At 43.2% G+C, this 22,223-nt stretch overlaps 1 protein-coding gene across 6 annotated transcripts in view; it reads right to left on the bottom strand.

Moving 5' to 3' along the window:
* Positions 1-5,050: 5,050 nt before the first annotated feature.
* The window catches only part of RALGAPA2 (Ral GTPase activating protein catalytic subunit alpha 2), a 187,340-nt gene continuing 170,167 nt past the window's right edge, over positions 5,051-22,223 (bottom strand). For 5 of the 6 annotated variants that reach the window (XM_088675912.1, XM_035101980.3, XM_035101981.3 and 2 more), the window contains one exon: positions 5,051-7,750. In XM_088675912.1, the coding sequence (XP_088532038.1) occupies positions 7,596-7,750 (155 nt within the window). In that variant the 3' untranslated portion in view covers positions 5,051-7,595. Of the gene's footprint in view, positions 7,751-15,599; positions 15,640-22,223 lie in introns of all 6 variants that reach the window. The other variant, XM_035101982.3, reaches the window with a different exon arrangement.

The following is a 22,223-nucleotide window of genomic DNA, read 5'->3' as shown; positions in this document are numbered from 1 at the left end:
GGAGTGTAAATGGCCTAAGTACAACAATTAAAAGAATAAGGTTTGCTTTAAAGCAAGATAACCCAGACCTTATTTTTTAAAAAGAGACATGTTTTTTTTTAAAAAAAAATGAAGCATAATATGTACTGTTACAAAATCCTTCCAAGTGGAGGTACTTCCAAAAGTAGAGGGTCAGCAATCTAGAATTCACGCAAACTTGAGTTTCAACTAAAAGTTATACTAAGTGACTAAGTTATACTAAGGGACGCAGATGGCGCTGTGGTCTAAACCACAGAGCCTAGGGCTTGCCGACCAGAAGGTTGGTGGTTTGAATCCCCCGTTGCTCGGTTCCTGCTCCTGCCAACCTAGCAGTTGGAAAGCACGTCAAAGTGCAAGTACAGCTCCGGCGGGAAGGTAAATGGCGTTTCCGTGCACTGCTCTGGTTTGCCAGAAGTGGCTTAGTAATGCTGTACGCTGGCTCCCTCAGTCAATAAAGCGAGATGAGCGCCGCAACCCCAGAGTCGTCCGTGACTGGACTTAACGGTCAGGGGTCCCTTTACCTTTACTTTAAGTGACACTAATGGAAGATTTAGCTTCTTCAAATGTCAGTTAGATAACTCTTGGCTGACACTGTGTTCTATTTATGTGCTTAATACCCAACAAAAACAGTTTCTGGATGAAGCTTTTACATTACTGCATAACATAAATCCTCATACGATTGGCTGCTTTTCCTTTTACTTAATGGACTAAAATGGGGAAATACTTTGGGGAAGAATCAGAGGAACAGCTCTGGGAACAAATTTGGGATAATAATAATATTTTTATTATTTATACCCTGCCCATCTGGCTGGGTTGTCCCATAAACTACATTCAGATCCATCTCAACAAAAACTTGAGATAATGCTTTAAAGATGGCACATTGCTGGTACATATGCCCCAAACAGATTATATAGAATTAATCATAACACATCAAATCTTTGCTGGTGGGAATGCAATTTACCTGGCTCTCTCGTACACATGTGGTCATTTTGCCCCAAAATTATTACTTTGAGGAGGAAAGTTTTTAAAACAATTAATCAAAAGTAATACAATTACAATTAGAAACCCTGCTGAGGGTATCCCTGGATTATACCTACCGGTACAGCAATGTGCCAGGGGAAGGTGGCTTGAAGTGAGGGCGATCAGCTGCCCTGTTCCACTGGCGGAGGAAGAGGAGTGTGGGGGGAGCGCACCGCCCCCGGCAGCGCGATCCTGGTGGGGTTCCATCGCCACTGTCAAGTTTTCCCTTTTCTCGCGAGGAAGCCTATTCAGCCTAAGGGAATTTCCCTTAAAAAAAGGGAGAACTTGACAGCTATGCCCCCCACCCGTGCTGGGCACCCCACCTCCAGGACATGCACCAGCCCCACCCCCACCTGCTCTCCGCCCCCCTGTGCATGAAGCTCCGCCACTGCCCTGTTCTCCATCAGCTTGAGGGAAGGCAGCTCAGATCAGCAGCGTTATCAGGTGAGATCATTGTGCGATATGGTGGTGCCTTGAAATTGGCTGCTCTGCTCTCCCTCACGTGAGGAGCGATATATTGCTGCGTATTGCCGGGTCAAAATCGTTGTTGCAGTGTGATTTCAAAACCGGTCTGGGCCAATACACTGAAAAATTGCACAGCACTATAACAGACTATAAAATTTGTGATATTACCCTGCAAAAATGACAAATATTTAGTTGGAGGGAGGCAAGGGATGGGGCCATGGACCCCCTGCGTGTATTCCATGGACCCCCAAGGGTCCCTGGACTGCTAATTGGGAACCACTGTCATAGGGTGCTTACTCAAACCAGATCTAATGTGTTGCCTTCTCAATTGCTTTGGGGGAGAATCTGTGGAATGTGTGCCTTTGTTTTGTAATTTTTTATGTTGGAGCTTGTTAGCAAATGATTGCCAATTTACTGGCCAAACAAGCAGGCAGATTGTTGTTTAGTCGTTTAGTTGTGTCCGAATCTTCGTGACCCCATGGACCAGAGCACGCCAGGCACTCCTGTCTTGCACTGCCTCCCACAGTTTGGTCAGACTCATGTTCGTAGTTTTGAGAACACTGTCCAACCATCTCGTCCTCTGTCGTCTCCTTCTCCTTGTGCCCTCCATCTTTCCCAAAATCAGGGTCTTTTCCAGGGAGTCTTCTCTTCTCATGAGGTGGCCAAAGTATTGGAGCCTCAGCTTCACGATCTGTCCTTCCAGTGAGCACTCAGGGCTGATTTCTTTCAGAATGGATAGGTTTGGTCTTCTTGCAGTCCATGGGACTCTCAAGAGTCTCCTCCAGCACCATAATTCAAAAGCATCAATTCTTCGGCGATCAGCCTTCTTTATGGTCCAGCTCTCACTTCCATACATCACTACTGGGAAAACCATAGCTTTAACTATACGGACCTTTGTAGGCAAGGTGATGTCTCTGCTTTTTAAGATGCTGACCGAGAACTCCCAGAAGTGCAAGCTGGATTTCAAAGGGGCAGAGGAACCAGAGGCAGATTAGCTCAATGTTATGTTAATTACTTGGACATAAAATACCATGGGTATCATAGAAAGTGGCCAAATTTTTATTAGTGACAGTGAGGACAAAGAGATGAATAACCACCCAAAGTTGGAAAGAAAAATTTCTGGGGCTACTTAGGGTATCTTCTATATATGAAACTTTAGCCAATACCATTTAAATTATGTTTTGCATTGCATTTTGCTCCGCCCTTAAGGCTATGGTGTACTGTACGCTTTTATTTTTGGTCTTATTGCTGATCTGTTAAAAATAATAAACTGATGATGAAGCAGAGGTGCTGACTCAGGAATGAGATGGGGGCCTGGTTGCACATGCACAACATAACACCTGGGCATCACGTGTGACGCTGTGATGTGCACAGCACCGGACGTCAGACGCGATGCTGTCACATGCGATGTCCAGCCGTTGCACAACAGCTTGGCTTCCATGGCATGTGGCTCCTCCCTCTCCTCTTCCTCCTGCCACCACCTTGGGTTGGGGGCTGCTTCCCTTCCGTGGCAGGAGGAGGAGCTGAGCTGCCCCATGTTCCTGGCTCCTCCAACCTAGTGTGACCATGCAATGCCTGGACGTCAGCTATGATGCTGTTGTGTGTTACAGCTCAGCTTCTATTGTCAGCAGCTCCTCCTCTTCCTCGTCCTGCCCCTGCCATGGGCTGGGGGCTGCTTCTCCTGTGCGGCAGGAGGAGGAGCTGAGCTGCCACTGCGCAATGCCTGGATGTTGTGTGTGAAGGCATTGTGTCTGGGCATTGCATCCAATGTCTGGGTGTCACACAAGATTTCATGACATCATGCATGGTGTCTGGCAAACATTGAGGGGGCCTAGCCCCCCATAAATAAATATGTCCCCCCAAGGAGCAGTTGGCATGCCTGTGATGAAGTAATATTTTTACAAGCATAGCAAGAATTGGGCACAAACAAAGTAATTTAAGTTCTGATCCTCTTCACTAGCTGTTGTGATTATTAAAGCAGTAATGATCAGAACAGCTGTGGGAACAAGATAAATTAAACGAACAGAGTGCCAGGTGACCAGCTAATCTTGAATAAACAGAGCACCCACTTCACATTAAAATGGGGCAGCTTTGCTAACAGGATCCTTTGTCTAATGCTTTCAGCCATTTTAGAGTACTGTTCAACAGAATGAAGTAAAAGGGCTGATCAAGCTGCATTAACTATACCAAACTTCTAAGATCAGAAATTTTGCTTTGGCATATCCCAAGGCCTGAATATGGAGGCTCATGCACAGGGACAGTAATTGTGGGGGAGAAAGAGATAGGAAGCTGTACCCTCTGTACTTGCACAGGAAATCTTGCTTCAGACTCCTTGCAAGTGAGGATTTACCCCCTCACTATTGTGATGTCAATAGTTAATAGCTATAGAAAAAAGGAACAACCATTCTAGTGATTAAAGGTTTCATAAAATAATTCAGGAACTCCATTTTACTTCCACAATTTCTGTTGCATTTGATACACATAGTTTAAAGGTTGTAAGGTAAAAAACAGGTGGATTAGGGATGAGGAACTTTAGGCAGTCTGAATGTTGCTGGACTGACGACTATTCACAGTGGGGCTGGCAAGAAATGCCTGACAACCTCTAGAGGACCACTCCCCATCCCTGTGCTAGATTATGTGAGGTGGGAGTAGAAAGTGAGGCTTGATGGTGGATAATAGCAGCTAATCAGATCCTGTTGTGTTATGTGAGCTGGAAGCCAAAAAGCTGGTTCGGATGGAAAACAGAGACATAATTGGGGTCTCTATTTTCCATCTGAACCAACCTTTTGGCTTCCAAAAACATTTCAGCCTAACTCAGGTAGAATGTTGGGACTTGGGCTAACCAGATCCTAAAGTAATCTGCAGGTAAAGCTAAGAAACAGAATCTGGGCTGCAATTATCAAGGTCCCAGCCACCACCATCATAATAACTGCTACTACAAGATGGGGAAATGAAAGTCAAAACAGGTAAAAAATACCTTTGCTTTTTTGTGTGTCCAAGGTGGAAGCTGACCAATCAGCATTCTTTGGCCCCTGATCAAACTTAGTCCTCACTGGGCTGTTTTTGGGGTTCCCTCAACAATATCTTGTTCATCTGTAAGCCTCAGGTTATTTCCAAAACTGCTAAAACTTATCTCCTGTGAGTGTGTGGCTTTTTTTTTGTTACATAAACAGCGGCACCCACAGCCTGAACACTGGAAATAGAGGAAATGAAAGATTACATGCATATGTTATCTGAGCCTATGGTCAGGGTGTTGAAAACCTATCAGTCAGGAGTTCCTACCCAGCTAAGTCTTACTTTATGTGCATAAAAAACCCCAACTACTTTAAACCCTTGTGCATTCACCATCCATGTATAAGACATCCAATTTTTGACTTTTTTAAAAGCAAAAAACATGGTCTTATACATGGAAAAATGAAGTTAATGGCAATTGGACATATTATCATCATGCTGCTTGCCTACATTTCCCAGAAGCGTGTGAATTTCATGCTAACAGAACAAAGTTCAGTGTTTACCTCAAACAGTAAATTCCTTGGTAATCAAACAGTAACTTGATTCTAGTTTATTATTTTCTTGATTTTATTACAGTATTAGTTTTATGTTTTAACTACTATAAAATATTGCCATCAGTAGCTTTCAAACAATTTTTACTAAGAATAAATAAATAATTGCAGACATGAAAATACATAGACTGTAAATTAATATATTCACAAGGTTTAAGTAAAATAACACCACCACCAAACTGTTGCGACTGGGGCATACAGTTTGAGTTGTAGCTGGCGGGGTGCCCCTTCCGATTAAAATACACATAGGGACATCACATTTTGAGATTGCATTTCAGTGTTAAACAGAGAAAAATCAACAAATTCTACATCAGACATACAGATTGTTTAACGCAGACCTAACAAATCAAAGAAGTCACAGGGATTGGATGTACCCCCCCCTTTTTTACTGGCCAAGGAAATCAATCTCACAGTCTACTAATGTATCTCAAAACTCTTAACAAATACTTAGAACCACCAGAGGACATACCGTAATTTTCATCTCAGTAGTTGACTGAAGTCAGTTAAATAACTATGGCAGTGGGCTTAAAGTAAACCTATGAAAGTTTCCAGATACATGCACCTTAGTAGTCAGAAATAGGGCTGCTGTATTCATTTCAGTGTCAAGAAATGCTTTGCATTTGCTGCCGGTAGTACTGATGTCACGCTGGATTGAGATTGCTGACTTCAAAAGAGTAAGAATTCCCCACACCATCAGTTCTTAACAATGTTGTTCCTGAAAGGTGTTGCTTTTACTGCAAAGTTTAATGTATATTGCAGGCGTGGGAGAAAATGGCTTCAAGCTATTTCAATCCAATTAATTCTTGGGGGCAATTTTTAAATGTATTTTTCATCCTTAAACCTTTATCACTGAGTAGTTTGGGTTGTGCAAAACTTTTCAGTTTGTCACTAAAAGATATGTAGCTCTCAAAGTCTCCAGGTCACATATGAAATTAAGAATACTTTCAATCTGAAAGCATAGCTATAAGCAGTAGTATTTGGAAATATGTTATATAAGACATTGTTTCTCTTCTTCCACGCCAATAGAAAAAGAGGTTAGCTATTAGCTATAATAACTAGAAGAACTGTCTAGTGAACAGTTTTCCCAACATGAAAATATGTGCAACAAAACAAAATTCATGACAAAATAACAAAGAAGAAAAATCAAGCTATCCACATCTAATCTGTAGCAAAGTGAGAACTTGGTAAAAATGCCTAATCACAGAGGGCACCATAATTTGGTACTGCAGTGAGTGAGGAGCCTCCAAATTCACAGCAATTAACATTGGGGGGGGGGGATGAGACGGTCACATGAGTATTTTCTAAACAAAGTGTCTGGGCAAGAATTGGATAGGAAAGACCAGTGTGATTTGCTACATGCATAACATGAACATAATGATGGTTTGCACTAGCACAGCTCATAGATACAGCTAGGTCTGATTGCTTAGTTGCACTAGCATTTCCTTAGATCATACTGGAAGTCCTAAGCAAAAAGGTGAGAGGGTACATGAGCCTGAACTGCTGCACATTTCAAGACTGCATGAACCAGCTTTATCTTCATAATGTATGCAGATGTTCTGGACTGATTTCACAATAAATGTTATATTGATCCACATTTTCCCAGAAGGTCAACCAAGCAGTCTTTCTATACTGATCAAGTAGCAAGTGCTTCTAGACATGATTAAACCACACCACTTTAATCATGTAGAATAAGAAAGTATTTAACTTTGGTCCAATTTTATCATGAATGTTATTAAGAAACAGAAACTGAATTGGCATGTGCCATCTTTAACTTATCCAAAGTGAGATTTCAATGACCTAGTAATGTATGTCTTGTGTATAAAACAACATTTTTTCGGTTTTTTATTTCTACTACCAGTGTTTATCTTATAACAGTGACTCAGAACAGTTATTGTTGAAGTGTAATTAGTTATGCACAGAAGAATGATCTCTGGAAATAATTAGTGGGAAAGAAATAGTGTGTCTGAAGATATATTGAAAAACAGAATCATCCATCCATATTTTGGGCACAATCCAACCAAAGTGACGCTCTTTGCAAAGTTCCATTGATTTCAAAAGAAGAAAATTAGTAAACCATGCTCCCATCTCCCCATTGGCATCAGTGGGACTTAAAAAGTGCATCACTTGGCTAAATTGGCATTTCATCAGCAAACTAAAAATAAAATTCCACCTACTAAATTTCAAATTATAATGCAATTTAAATGTCACAACCAAGAAATTAATTGGTTTTCAGTTCTGCAATCTCTACAGGTAAAACAAGAAAATAGGGTTACAGTTAAATGGTAAACTTGCCAAAAAAGCTCTTGACTTCATTGCTTCCAGTGGCAGAAATTATCAAGTGAAAGGCATGTTGCATAATTCAGAAGATCCACATGAAAATGTTAAGTTTGAAACTTCAGGAATCATAATTTTATATCAAAATGTAGTTCATTAGGTGGTATCCAAATATTACCAGTTCTAGGAATATAGTTAATGAAAGGAGACTTAAAGTATATGTCTCCTTACATTGTTTTCCGCTTTGAAAGTGATTTAACTTGAAGATTTGCTGAGAGTGCTCGCAGACCGGCGCAGCTTCCCAGAGAGCTTGTTTTTTGTGGCACTTGACAGTGTTGGTGGCATCTGCTCTGCTGGCTCTGCCTCTACAGATGCAGCAAGATCAGCACTCAGACTTGTAGTGAGACAGTCTAAAAATAAGGAAAATCCTATTAGAATCGAAAGGATTTAAAAAACAACATACATTTCACTGGTTGAGAGCAATGTAAGAAGCATAAGTCCAAGGAATCCACGTAGAAACCACACAATACTTGCAAATGACCAACTTATCTTCTTGGGCCTTCCTGCACTCCAGGATCCAGCTTTTCTCTTTATAGGAAAGGGCAAGGATTTCCCATATATACAGAGCCATGGCACAAGACCAGCCTGCACTGACATTGTCCCTATCATCAGGATGGTGGGGTGCTCGCTGCTAAGCTGACACTATAATTGCAATCCTCTCCAGGAAATTGGTATGGATTTTGATTGTCTGTATGTGAGTGTATCCAGAAAAGGTACGTGTAAACAAACACATTTAAGCCGTATTGAAGAAAAAGCGATTGTTTTGTGTGTGTGCTAACAAAACATTTGTTATTCTTAAAAGGTAAAGGGACCCCTGAGCATTAGGTCCTGTCGTGACCGACTCTAGGGTTGCAGCGCTCATCTCGCGTTATTGGCTGTACAGCTTCCAGGTCATGTGGCCAGCATGACAAAACCACTTCTGGCGAACCAGAGCAGCACACGGAAACGCTGTTTACCTTCCCGCTGTAGCAGTACCTATTTATCTACCCTTTGATGTGCTTTCGTACTGCTAGGTTGGCAGGAGCGGGGACCGAGCAACAGGAGCTCACCCTGTCGCGGGGATTCGAACCGCCAACCTTCTGATCCGCAAGCCCTAGGCTCTGTGGTTTAACCCACAGCGCCACCCGTGTCCGCTTGTTATTCTTAGATGCAGCTTAAATACACATTCAAAAATATCACATATAGTCCTTTTAGGATTGTACCACTTCAGAGCGCTCTATGTGCACTGAATTAAAAACAATGCACATACATAAGAGTGGAATTCAACATAATGCTACAGAGATCATTTCATCAGCACAATAATATCTGCTTGCTGAACAGAACAGTCTCCCCTTTTCTGCCCTGCACAATGCTATGGTGGTTCACCTGACCTACCAGAGTGGTTTTGAGGGTGGTGCCAGGGGCTTCCTTCATTCTCTTCTTGGAATAGAGGCTTCCTTCTGCAGCCTTCCTTTATTCTCTTCTTGTATCAAGCCTGTGGCATGGTTGGCCAAATCCAGTAGCTCTGGCTACTGGAGTGCACTGACATTTTGCTGCATACCCTCTCATGAGGACTGCAAATCATTGTCAGGGAAGTCCAAAATCTGGCTGTGGTGTTGTAATGATTAAAATGCATCTTGTATTATTTAAACACGCTTCTAGTAAGTTGCCAACCCTAATGAAGCAGGAAAACTATGGCCAACTTGTGTATTTGGCATCCTACAGCCTTTATGCTTATGAGATATTAATTCTTTACTACATATAATGCTTTAAAAACACATATCCTTGCGGTTAATCACTTGTTCTTAATATTAACTCTTTTAACTTTTAAATGTTTAAGATGCTAGTAAACTAATGAAGCTTTTTGCAGAAGAAATCTAGCCTCGAGAAAGCCCTAGTCAAACCCTAGTAACCCCAGTAACCCCATGGCAACAGCATAGCAGAAAAGACACATTTGTGTGTGCAGTTATGAATAACTTTTGCTTACAGTGGCTAGAAAGCAAGTAAGTGAGACTGGGGCTAGTGGATGTGAGGTGTGAAGATGCAAGCAATCTGGGCTATGCTACTTTGCTTTGCAATATTGTGGCATTCTGGATCCTGAGGGATAGGACTTTGCTCCATCCTGTAACTCTATAAAGTTAGTTCTCTCTCAGAGCCAAGTTGGAGAAGGCTACACAGCAAAACCCAAACAGGCAGCATCTCTTCTCACATCTCACCCTTTTCCTATTTTTCCTTGTGGGCTGGGATTTTTAGTGGAGGAGGGTTAGTCTGCTTAGGTAGGCTAATTCTTTCACTCCAGTTTCTATTTCCCTTTCCCCAAGGGTAACCTCTCATCAGGGAGAAGATGCCCTAGCTGTGTAAAATGAGGAAATAAAGCTTTTAAACTTCCATTGTGGGATGGTTATTTGTCCACATATTCCATTGCAAAGATAGACCTCAGTTGTGGTTGTTTGTTACATTTCCCTGCCAAGAAAGATCCTGGGCTATGTGTCTCAGCGCCCATCACCGTGGGCACACACGGCAAGGTTGTTTCAAAATTATAATCTAGCTCTGATTCCCAAACTAGGTTGTAATACTGATGTCCCTTGTGCAGCGTTTGTGGTGTTAGATTGTTTTTTCTTGTTTTAAAGCTGCTGAAAAAGAACTAGGATAGGCACCTGTATAAAATGTATTGTCTGCTTTAGGCTGCTAACAGGGAGGGTGATGAATTTTTTGCTGCTGTCACATGATGCAATTCCTAGACAATCAGCATGCACACACATCCATATAACAAAGGCAACATAACCAATGGAAGTGTTTCACTGAAAAGGTTGGTCATGTCTATGTTATCTTTTATGTCTACATAAGCTGTACACTAATTCTGTTAAAGTAGTAAGCCTTTGAACTGATGCTTTTGCAAGCTGAAATTCAGGAAAATGTAAAAAATTATACAGATGGCCTGGAGACAGCCACAACATAAGCCTCCTGGCTTTCAGTCTTATTTCAACATTAGAAGTTCAAGGTGTCCACTGTATAATTCACATGGTACCTTGACTTGGAATGCAAAACAAACTCTTTCCACTGACTAATCTTTCAATATGTAAGCAAGTTCAAGTTATGAGACAGTTGAAGACAAATATAATAATGTAAACTCGTGTTTGAGGCTGGTTGTTCTTTTCATCCCGTGAATATTTTAAAGTGCCTTCTTCAAGGAATTTAATTAAGGACCCCATCCCCAAATCTCCTCCTCACATTTCATTTCAGAACTTTGTGTGACACTCTGATTCCTTGAAGGACTTGAGACAATGTCTGTTTAAAATTACCTGCAAGGATTTCACTACAACTTCTGAATTTTAGTCATATAGCCTTTTGGAGGATGACTGCCTGGGAACTTACACAAAATGGCAATATATAAACTTTAAATATTTTTCATAAGCTCCAAGTCAGTTATCCTCCAAAGGCCCATGTGACTTATATTCAGAACTTGCAGTGAAATCCTATGCCTGTTTACTCAGCAGTATATTCCCCCCTGTGCTCAAGAGGGCTTATTCTCTAATAAGTATGTTTAGATTGCAGCCTAAATCTCATCTTATCTCACTGAAAAGAGAAGCAGTAACTTCTGCTCAACTCAAAAGCTAGAACACATTTGAGGAGGGTGCATATTATGTACGCAGGAGAGGGTAAGCATGCGACTTCTGTACTTAGTTCCCTGGCACAATTATTATCAATGCTCCAAGGAACATTAGAATGCATGCTGCAATCGAGCACAGTTGTTGCTACTGTGGCTTTGACAAGTCCCAGGAGACTTATGCAAATGCAAATGCCATTTCATCACCCCTCTCCTAGTAAAGAGCTTTTAAACAACGTTGTCCATCTCCTGCAACTCTCTCACATAAATATTTTTATTAATACTGAGTCAAACTCCTACATAGCAATTCCCCTGAGAATGAAGAGGCAAGGCAAGAATCCCAGCAATAGCAGCTAACACTTTTGTGTAGGAGCCTAAAAGCCTTCAAACTCCCCACCCCCATTTACAGGAACAGATGAATGCAGCATTATTAAGTGTTGAAAATTAATGTTTTCAACTTTGTATAATTTTTCATCTTGATGGAATGCCAGGATGATTCACAGCCCAACCACATGATCTGTTTGTGTGACAGCACACTTCCCATGTTCTTTATCATCATGCCAGTTTACTACGAGAGGTAGCTTGGGATGAGATAACAGAAAGATCTTTGGAGAGTGGGTCTGCCATAATGGTGTCACACAATTGGGCAACAGTTACAGTAGTGGCCATTTATCATTAGGAAAAATAAAAACAAACATGATATGATTCAACAGTCAGTATATGTAGATAGCCAAATATTTCATTTATGGGATGAAAACTGTGACCCAACCAACTGCATACGGATCATATGGAACCTTAAGCATTTTTGAACTCCTAGTGAAATATTAAAATGGGCCTGCTCTTAGCTTGGCAGTCCCAAGGCATGTTTTCCTCACACCATTTCCATATCTCTGTTTGCAAGCCAACTGGAAACACTCTCCCCCATGCTGTGGCCCTAGTTTACCCCTTTCCCACCCATGCTGGCAGGTAGCTTAAGGCCTGCTCACTCTGGCTATTTTCCTAGGAGAGGTCCCCTGTAAAGTAAGTGCCACTCACAGTAAGCTCCAGGCACAGTACTTGTCTAGTACTCCCTTTCAGGGTTTGGTTTCAGGAAGCAGAAGGCCAAAACAAAAATCACGGTGATACACAATTAGTAATTGTGGAAATGCTGTTTTAAAAGAAAGTAAATAGTGAGCAGGGCAGGGTGGGAGGGATCCAGATAGGGATGTGATGGAGTTAAAGAGTTAAAAATGGCTGCCAGTGGATCAATGATAAAGCACCCTAGTTTGTGTGCTCAGGTTGGTCAGATTTTAACCATTCCCCAGGAGCAGAGCCATTCTCAGTCAATGGAAGTGCTGCAGTTTTCACTAGCAAAGACTGGATTCTTGGGAAGGATTCCATTTCTAGTCGATCTATTCATGAGTAAAGGTAAAGGGACCCCTGGCCATTAGGGCCAGTCGTGACTGACTCTAGGGTTGCGGCGCTCATCTCATGTTATTGGCCGAGGGAGCCGGCGTACAGCTTCCAGGTCGTGTGGCCAGCATGACAAAGCAGCTTCTGGTGAACCAGAGCAGCGCACGGAAACACCGTTTATGAGTAAGCATCACCAAACTACTCAAAAGGTGCCAGAGGCAACAGAAAGCATTATCAGATGCTGCTTTTCTGATCATACTACTCATTGTGAGAAGACAGCCAAAATTCTCTCTTCCATGCAAAAGCATAGGAACCTAGTCTGTATGCCATCTGCTAGCTGGAATGATGTACTTTCATAGAATGGTTTGTGCCACTGTGACTGTGAATGGGTGTCTAATATTTCCATGTGTGCGCCTTTCCCTCTGTCATACCTTTTCATGCTGTCTATCCTCAGATGACTCACAATGTGCATTTATTCTACAAAGATGTGCTTTCAAGCTGCAACAGGTAATACTGTACTATACGTCTACTACTACTGTTTATACCCCGCTCATTAAAAACTTGCCAAAACAGGGCTGCCTTCAGATATCTTCTAAAGGTTATGTACGGTAGTTCTTTATACCCTTGCACAGGGAGGGTGCCACTACCGAGAAGGCCTTGGTACCAATTTCTTCCCTTTCAAAAACCTTTTCCAGACAATGATCCTTTCCCATGTCCTGCAAGGCAACAAACTGCTAGCTTTTTTCAGTTCGGTGTGTTTGAACTTTGGAATGTTCAGTATGTTTGGGGGCAAAACGAAAGGAGGATAATGCCCTGGAGGCATCACTGAAAACAAGGATTAAAGGCTACTGTAGTATGAAAAGTAGACACTTAACACTAAGAGGCTAACACTAATGTAAGGACAGGGAAAGCTGCCTTACGCCAAGTCAGACCCATTGGTCCACCTAGTTCAGTATTGTCTACACTGGCTGACTCTCCAAGGTTTCAGTCTTTCCCATCCCTACCTGGAGATGCCAAGGATTGAACTTGTGACCTTCGGCATGCAAAACATTTGATCCACCACTGGGTGATGCCCCTTCTGAAAAGGAAACACTGCTCTGGGAGGCTAGTACATGAAGCCTTTTAAACATTTATATATGCATACATATAATAATAACAATAACAATAATTTATTATTTATACCCCACCCATCTGGCCGGGTTCCCCTAGCCAATCTTAGCGGCTTCCAACAAAACATTAAAATACATAAATCCACCAAACATTAAAAGCTTCCCTAAACAGGGCTGCCTTGAGATGCCTTCTAAAGGCATATACTAAAGGCATATACTTAAATAATGAAAGTAAAAAAAGTTTAAGGCAAGCAAAACACAGGTTGGATATGCAAATATTTTTGTGCAAAATATGTAGATATTTGTAGAACTGGGAAGGTGCTTTGGTTTTTCCTTGGGGAGAGAAAAAGGGAGGTGCAGTGTTTTACATTCCTGAAGCCAAGCAGAGTGACAGATGGTCAAAATAGCACAATTTCCCTCAAATGAGTAAGTTCATGTAACAGTCATGCAATCACACAACAAGAGCACTCCTGTGCATATGAAAAGCTGTACAGTGCAAACAGGCAAGCATGTGCAGGAAAGGGCAGCTGCAACTTGTAATCACTTGCACAACATTCCATCAGCCTTTCAAAGTTGCACATTCCTTCAGTCAAACCTTTCTTCTGCCAAGTGCTTAACTATGCAACCAGTCTCATTGCTCCCCTTAAACAGGTCTTGATTGATGGGGAGAAAACAGCTGCACAATAAGCAAATAACTGCAAAAGATAAAGTCTTTTATAAAAAATATTAAAATTATTCCACCTGCAAGCCATCTGTCACAAATTTGACTTGAGTCTGCTTCTCCCCAGAAGTACGGAACTTTATTCATATTCCAGTTCACTTTAGAGAAAGAAACAGAGCAGCCCCTCAGCCTCAGCAAAATAAACAGTGTATTAACATAAAAATTACAGTGAGAAAGTGCTCGGTACAAAGCCCATTTATGCCTTCATCTCAATCAACAGAAAGCATCTCTACAATTCTATGCTCTAAGAAGAACACATTGGCAAGAAGGTCACCCTCTGAAAATAATAAAATGTACAGCCTGACTCAAAAACGTAGTCCTAGGAAGCAATAAGCTGCTGATTTCACTGGAACTACTTCCAAATAATGTGTTTAAGATCAAAGAATAAATGAGTTATATTTGTATTACTAATGAACACCTATTCCCTTTTGATACACAAATGCTTTGCTTCCCTTAGGGATATCAGTTAAGCGCCAGAGCTTACAAAAAGATAATCTAACCCTGAAAAGTGTTTCAGCTGATGTATGATTGCATTGAGGAATCATCCATTAACCTGATGAGCTGGCCGTTTGACAGGTTATTCTTTAAGCCTCCTTATTTATTTATTTGTGAGCTAGCTTTGCAAGAGTTAATTCAGCGCCCCAGCAACCCAGCCAGCCACTGAGCCTATCCAGCCAGCAATGCTCTGCTGCTGGGCAGCTTCCTTCCTTTTCAGCACTGCACTGGAAATTACCCAAACAAGCAGAACCAAGCAGACTGCAAAGGTCACACCTGGCGTGTGGCCAGCTCCGAAACCGCACCCCCAATTGCCAGGTTCAGGGCAGCCTGTGTTTTCCTTCCTTTGTTTCTTTTTTCCTCCCCCAGCTGTTCCATTCATGGGCCCAAGCTCAGCAATCTGCCCTTCCCAGAAAAAGCGCCCCTTATTAAGCTGAGCTAACTCAAAGGGCCAGCACAGCACGTGCCGCTCCTTATCTGCACCATCTCAAGATCCTATTCCATGGTGCTTAGGCAACAAAAAAAGTAAATGGACCTAACTCCCATTGGCTCCCCTGCAGCAATTCAAACAGAAGTGCAAAGCAACAAAGACATTTTCCACCATGGCAGGTGTTGGTGTCAGATTCCGCCTGAAGCAAGCAGGAGCAGAAGAAAGAAAGGGGGGGGGGGTTTCCCAGTGAAGCTTAGACATGCAGGGGCAAAGAGAGCTGGATATGGGATTCTTAGTATAGCTGCTTGGGGTGGGGGCATACGAAGGGTCCCTTGTTGCTAGTGCAACACCCAGTGAAAAAGGAAGAGACCAACCCAGATAAATGAGAGATGTTTCAGTTTTATACAAGCAACAGAAAGAATCTGGTTAGTAAATTGAGCATGACGCCATGTGAGCAACCTCTTACCTTTCTCAATTACTGTAATGAGATCTTTACATATTTTAATCTAAAGGGAAAGAACACAAAATCATGTAAATATGGGAATAGAGCACCTGCTGCTCTAATGACAGCCTTGTACACATTACTTACACAGTTATTAATGGGAAAAAACACAAGTTGTGTGAACTATACTTTCAGCGCCTATCATTTGGAAATGGAACTAATGAACATTAGCACTATTGCTGAGTGAGAGGTAGGTGGTAAATTACTTCCACAGACAGATCCCACCACTGCTGGTTGAAAAACAATGAGGCAGAAAATTATGATAGGAGAAATTAAAAAAGCCACTCCCTTCACAATGTATGTATTATTCGCATATTCCTGTACCACATAAATTATACCACACACAAAAATCTTCCATCATTTGACACTAATCAATTTTACATCCTCTATCAGCTTGAGTCTTTGCCAGGCAGCTATAAGGAACTTCATGCTAAATAGTATAGTTATCAAACACATACTTACATTTCAAGGAAAAACTATACATAGAATCATTAGCTTTCCGTTTTTATACAATTCCAAAAACAGAGTAAAAAGTATTTTATGTACCAGCATACACAGCCTCATTTATGTGCAAAATTGTACTAATTCCCTAATTTTGTGCTTTCAAGGGTTAAGGATGAGAGCACTGTTATTTTTCTCTCCCTTAATTTTGACCCAGATACTCCCAATATGGCTTTGAAGTTTTAAATCCTGGATCTCTTTACAGGTATACACATCCCTGACGTATAACGCCACTCCTCCTCCTTTCCTGTTTGGTCTATTTCTCAGAAATAGATTGTATCCCTCTATTACTACATTCCAATCATGAGACTCGTCCCACCAGGTTTCAGTGATGCCTATCATGTTGTATTTAGTTTGCTGTACCAAGAGCTCAAGTTCATCTTGTTTATTTCCCATGCTCTGTGCATTAGTATACAGACATTGAAGACCATTGATCACCCCCCAGCCTCTTATTTAATTATTTTTTCCTCCCACCACTAGGTTTGCGTGCTGTTTGCTCCATTTGCTCCCATGGGTCAGTTCATAACTGCTTTTTCATAATCTTGATTTTAATTTGTTTTAGAATACAGTACATGATTGTAAGATGCACCATGTAGATCTTCTGTTGGAGCCAGAAGTTGGGGCATAAAGCAGGGGGAGGGGTAATAAAGGAAACAGAAAAGTAGGCAATAATAACAACACAACCTCTTCCACTATATGTAAACTGATTGGGCAGCTGCCACCTGTAATTGCATTTAACTCTCTCTAGAAAGGACCTCTGTATTGACACTGACTACTTTCTACACTCCACCTGCTGGAAGCACTTTGAGGAATTAAAAAAAACAAACTAGTTTGTTTTTTTAATACCGCGCCAAACTGACAGCGTGCCACGCTGGGGCAACCCAGTCAGTAAAAGGCAAAGTTGGCTTCAAACACATATAAAAACATAATAAAACATCAAACATTAATAGTAACAATCTCATCTAATATAAAAAATATTTTAAAATCTCAATAACTTTATTGCTGACAGGACTGGTTAGGTGAAACACAACCCAGATTTTTAATGTTTCTGTAAACTGTCCATAGAACTTATGGGTGGTATTGTTGGTATCCATCTGTCTCAAGAGACAATGGAGTGTGCCTCTGGGGGTGAAGTCAAAGTGACCTCCCTGGGTGCAAGCCTGGGCAGTGTGTATGGAGGTCCTGGGCTGCCCAGGAAAGCAAAGCAATATGTTTGGCTGCTGAAATTGCCAGAAGGAGGCATACAAGGCACCACCCAAACATGAGTCCCTAAGATGTTTGGGTGGTGCCTTGTATGCCTTCCTAGAGTGTGGCTGCTGTCACATGCTGACAGCTTCTAGGAACCACAGAGAGTGGAGTACAGGGCGGGGACTAAAGGTGGACAAACTACCCCAGAAGGAGCATGGAGTGTTCTCCACCAGAGGAACTACCCCTCCCCTAACACTCCATACACCCCTGGATGGTATATAAATGGAATAAATAAACAAAATAATAAACACACCTTCATTCCATGGCACAGGGACATAGATCATGCTATGGAGTCATGGTACTAGAATGAATAAAACACTAAGAAAAGTGCAGGGTTTTTATTGCCAGGAAAGACCCAAATATATGTTTTCCTCTCTGAGCAGCTGCTTCTTGGTCCTTTAGAAGTCATAATTCTGTTTGTAATCAGTCTGTTGCCATAGAAATGAATGTGATAACATACATCCGGCTTTATGGACCCAGAAGATGGATAAGAATTACCATGGGGAGGTGATAGTATCTGATTGAACTGAATCAATTGAACTGGAGGAAAACAACTTTGCCTTTTATCTGATTAAGTAAATATATTTGCTCCACTGAACCACTGAATTTGCTCCTGCATATACAATAGGCAAAGAGTCTATTGTGTGTTTGTGTAGCTTTTTCAAAAGATGCAACCAATATATTACATCTGCAGCTAAATTTGGTTGTGGTTACTTTTGATAGGATATTCATAATACTCTGGCTTTGTTACATGGCGGAAAACATGACCCTGGAAGTATCAAGCAGTTGCAACAAAAATATTGGCTTGGATTGGTAGTCAAAGCAAAGATTGATGACAGGATAGTTAATAGAGCAGATTTATACCCCTTTCTTACTTTAATAATGTCCTCCCTGATACATAGAATAAGAACTTGGGGTGGATTCCCCTAATGAACCCCACTTGCATAATGAAGCTTACTCCCCTCTCCTTCTCACACCTCCCGAAATCGTCTCAGGTGGGGGCATTCAGAAGAACCCACAGAACAGTGTTGGGGAGGAGAAGGGTGGTTCCATGTGGCAAGCTGCAATGCTTGTACAGACAGAATGTGTCTAATAGCACAGGCTGTCTTAAAAAGTTTTGGGTGCCTTCAAACATCACACAACATGGGCGTACCCAGGATCAAAACTAGGGGGGGCAGGCAAGCCACGGGGGCTCGACCACGCCCCCCAGCCACCCGATTGGCTGGCTGGCGATGACGTGGCAGGGATCCCTCAGGAGGCGTGGTCTACGTCCACGCCCCCTGGAGGGTGAGCATCCCGGCTGGGGCTGCGGAAGGCGGAGCCTCGACGGGGCGGCAGGGCCCGCCGGAGCGAGCGCAAGGAAGGCAGGACTAACCACGGGACGCGGCTGAGGCCGGAGCCGTCCACCTCCCAGGCCGCAAACAGGTTCATGGGCAGCGGGCTGCCCGGCACCGCCACACAGCCCAGGGGGCTGCCCGGATGCCCGCGCTTTGGCCGCCATCGCTGGGTCCTGGTGAAGGGGACGGGGCGAGCTGCTCGCCTTCTCCGGCCATGATGGCCCTTCAGCTCCTGCAGCCTCTCGGCGCCGGCACAGCCGGCACGGACCTTCACCCAGGACGCGCGTGACCGGCCGCGGGGGGAGGGGCGCGGGAGGGTGACATCACAAGAGAGCCACCCCCGCGTCCTGCCCCTCCGAGACAGGAGGGAGGGAGGCGGATGGCGGCGCTTGTTCCGCCGCAGTGCCAGAGGAGCAGCGGGACTGCTGCTGCTGTGTAATAAAACAGCTGCTTTTTTTGCGCCGAGCTGTTTTATAGCTTTTTTCCCCTTTTTGGCTTCTGGAGGGGTAGCTGCCCCCCTGGCTACGCCCATGTCACACAATGGTCCTTCTCCTCCCTCTTTACTCCTTGCAGCACCTCTTCCTTCCCCAATTCAGCTGCAGAAAGTCCCCCATGCCTCCTCTTACTTGCCTCTTCTGTAAGCTAAAAAAACCCAAATGCTGCAACCTTATCTCAAAAGTGAGTTGCTTCAGTCCCATGAACATTTTTGTTGTGCTTTTCCAACTCTACAACATCCTTTTTAAAGGGAGGTGACCAGAACTGAACATAGATTTGTATAATGGCAGCTTTATTTTCAATTTCTTCCTGAATGATCCATAGCATGGGATTCACAATTTTCAAAACGCTGGATTGAAATCTTCATTTATTTAGTTATTTATGTATGGTAAGATTTATACCCCCATCCTTAAGTATGAATAGTATCAAATCTTCCATTCTTGGAACTCCAGGCACGCCTGGAAGAAGCTGACCATTTGGATCCCTTCCAGTCGGGATTCAGGCCTCATCATGGGACTGAAACTGCCTTGGTGGCACTGGTTGATGATCTCTGGCGGGCTAAGGACAAAGGTGAGAGCGGTTTCCTAGTTCTGCTGGATCTCTCAGTGGCTTTTGACACCATCGACCATAACATCCTTCTGGACCGTCTAGAGGGGTTGGGAGTTAGGGGCACTGTCATACAGTGGTTCTGCTACTTCCTCCTGGGCTGTGTTCAGAAAGTGGTGGTGGGGGATGAGTGCTCAGACCCCTGTGCTCTCACTTGTGGGGTGCCTCAGGGTTCTGTCCTCTCCCCCATGCTTTTTAACATCTATATGCAGCTGCTGGGAGAGATCATCAGGGGGTTTGGGCTGGGTGTTCATCAGTATGCGGATGATACCCAGCTCTACCTCTCTTTCAAATCAGAACCAGTGAAGGCGGTGAAGGTCCTGTGTGAGTGTCTGGAGGCGGTTGGAGGTTGGATGGCGGCTAACAGATTGAGGTTGAATCCTGACAAGACAGAAGTACTGTTTGTGGGGGGGACAGGATGCGGGCAGGTGTGGGGGACTCCCTGGTCCTGAATGGGGTAACTGTGCCCCTGAAGGACCAGGTGCGCAGCCTGGGAGTCATTTTGGACTCAAGGCTGTACATGGAGGCGCAGGTTAATTCTGTATCCAGGGCAGCTGTTTATCAGCGCTATCTGGTACGCAGGCTAAGACCCTACCTGCCTGCGGACTGTCTCGCCAGAGTGGTGCATGCTCTAGTTATCTCTCGCTTGGACTACTGCAATGCGCTCTACGTGGGGCTACCTTTGAAGGTGACCCGGAAACTACAATTAATCCAGAATGCGGCAGCTAGACTGGTGACTGGGAGCAGCCGCCGAGACCACATAACACCGGTCTTGAAAGACCTGCATTGGCTCCCAGTACGTTTCCGAGCACAATTCAAAGTGTTGGTGCTGACCTTTAAAGCCCTAAACGGCCTCTGTCCAGTATACCTGAAGGAGTGTCTCCACCTCCATCGCTCTGCCCGGACACTGAGGTCCAGTGCCGAGGGCCTTCTGGCGGTTCCCTCGCTGCAAGAAGCCAAGTTACAGGGAACCAGGCAGAGGGCCTTCTCAGTAGTGGCACCCGCCCTGTGGAACGCCCTCCCACCACATGTCAAAAAGAAAAATAACTACCAGACTTTTAGAGGACATCTGAAGGCAGCTCTGTAGAGGGAGGCTTTTAATGTTTAATCAATTATTTTATTTTATTTTTCTGTTGGAAGCTGCCCAGAGTGGCTGGGGAAACCCAGCCAGATGGGCGGGGTATAAATAATAAATTATTATTATTAATAATTATTAATAATTATTAATATTATTAGGGTTTGTTAACAAGAAAATAGTGATTTTTAAACACAGTAGATGTACACTTAGAATGTCAGTTAAAATCCATCTCAGTTAATTTCAGCTTTAAAAATGGAGCAAAAAAGAGATACCAAAGATGGCACCAATGAACCTTCTGGGTGGACTCCATAACCAAAGGGCCTTTTTTCTTGGCGCCCTGCTATCAGATGGCAACCCACGTGCCTGTTGTATCCTTTTCGGCCACCAGAGGGCAGCTGGGGGACATAGGAGTTCAGGCACCCTGTGAGTCCAGCCCTGTGCTGCTTTTGCGAGTGGCGCTGGGCTTTCAGGGCACCTGGGCTGCTGTGCTCGTCTTGGGTGCCCTCCAGCTGGAGGGCAGCTAAGAAGGATGCAGCGGCTTGCCTCGTATCTTCCCGGACGCGATGTCCTGGCTTGTTTGGAGTGAAAGAGAAGCAAAAGACTGTGTGAGTTGAACTTTGTTAGCTGTTGTTACTGAGCATATTTCTTAAAGATGTGAAGTTGCCGATGAGAAAAGCCCCCCCCTAGTCAGACGGAAGGAGTTCTGGACGCGTTCGGAGGATTTATGAGCTGTGACGCACTTTAAATTGGAGCAGCGACCTGAAGCTAAGTTCAGCTATAGGGCAAGGAGATCCATTAATTTACCAAGAGTTCATGGTTGGATGTTTGGGTCTCCTGCCTGAAAAAGCTGTAAATTCTATAAAGATAAATAAATCGTAAATCTTCATGGCTATGAGAGAAAATGAAAGTGATTTGAGCCTTTTAAGATGGCGCTGCTACTCCGTCGCAACAGGGAGCTCCACTAAGAAGATTTATGGGGAGGCTGGACTGATTAACTCACACAGGAGAAAGAACATCTGTGAAACTTCGTTTGACATTTATCTCAGCAGCTGGAACAATCGGATGAAAGTGGAAAACATCTAGGTGACTGTAAGGGGAAGATTTGGAATATTATGAGCTTGGAGGACGATTTGAACTTTAGAAATAAGACGGCAGTGGACAGTTGCGAGGAATTCCCAATTTCTTGAAGCATGGGAACCCAAAAATAAATTATTTAGATGATTTGGCATAACATTCGGTTTGATTGATATATATATGTGTATAATTTGAAATATTGAATGTGATATAATTGGTTTTAATTGGAAAATTAATAAAAATATTTTA

Source organism: Zootoca vivipara, chromosome 8 (genome assembly GCF_965207765.1).
Source record: "Zootoca vivipara chromosome 8, rZooViv2.hap1.1, whole genome shotgun sequence".
Lineage (NCBI taxonomy): Eukaryota > Metazoa > Chordata > Lepidosauria > Squamata > Lacertidae > Zootoca > Zootoca vivipara.
The sequence above is the reverse complement of the archived record's forward strand: the minus strand, read 5'-3'. Positions and strand labels throughout refer to the sequence as shown.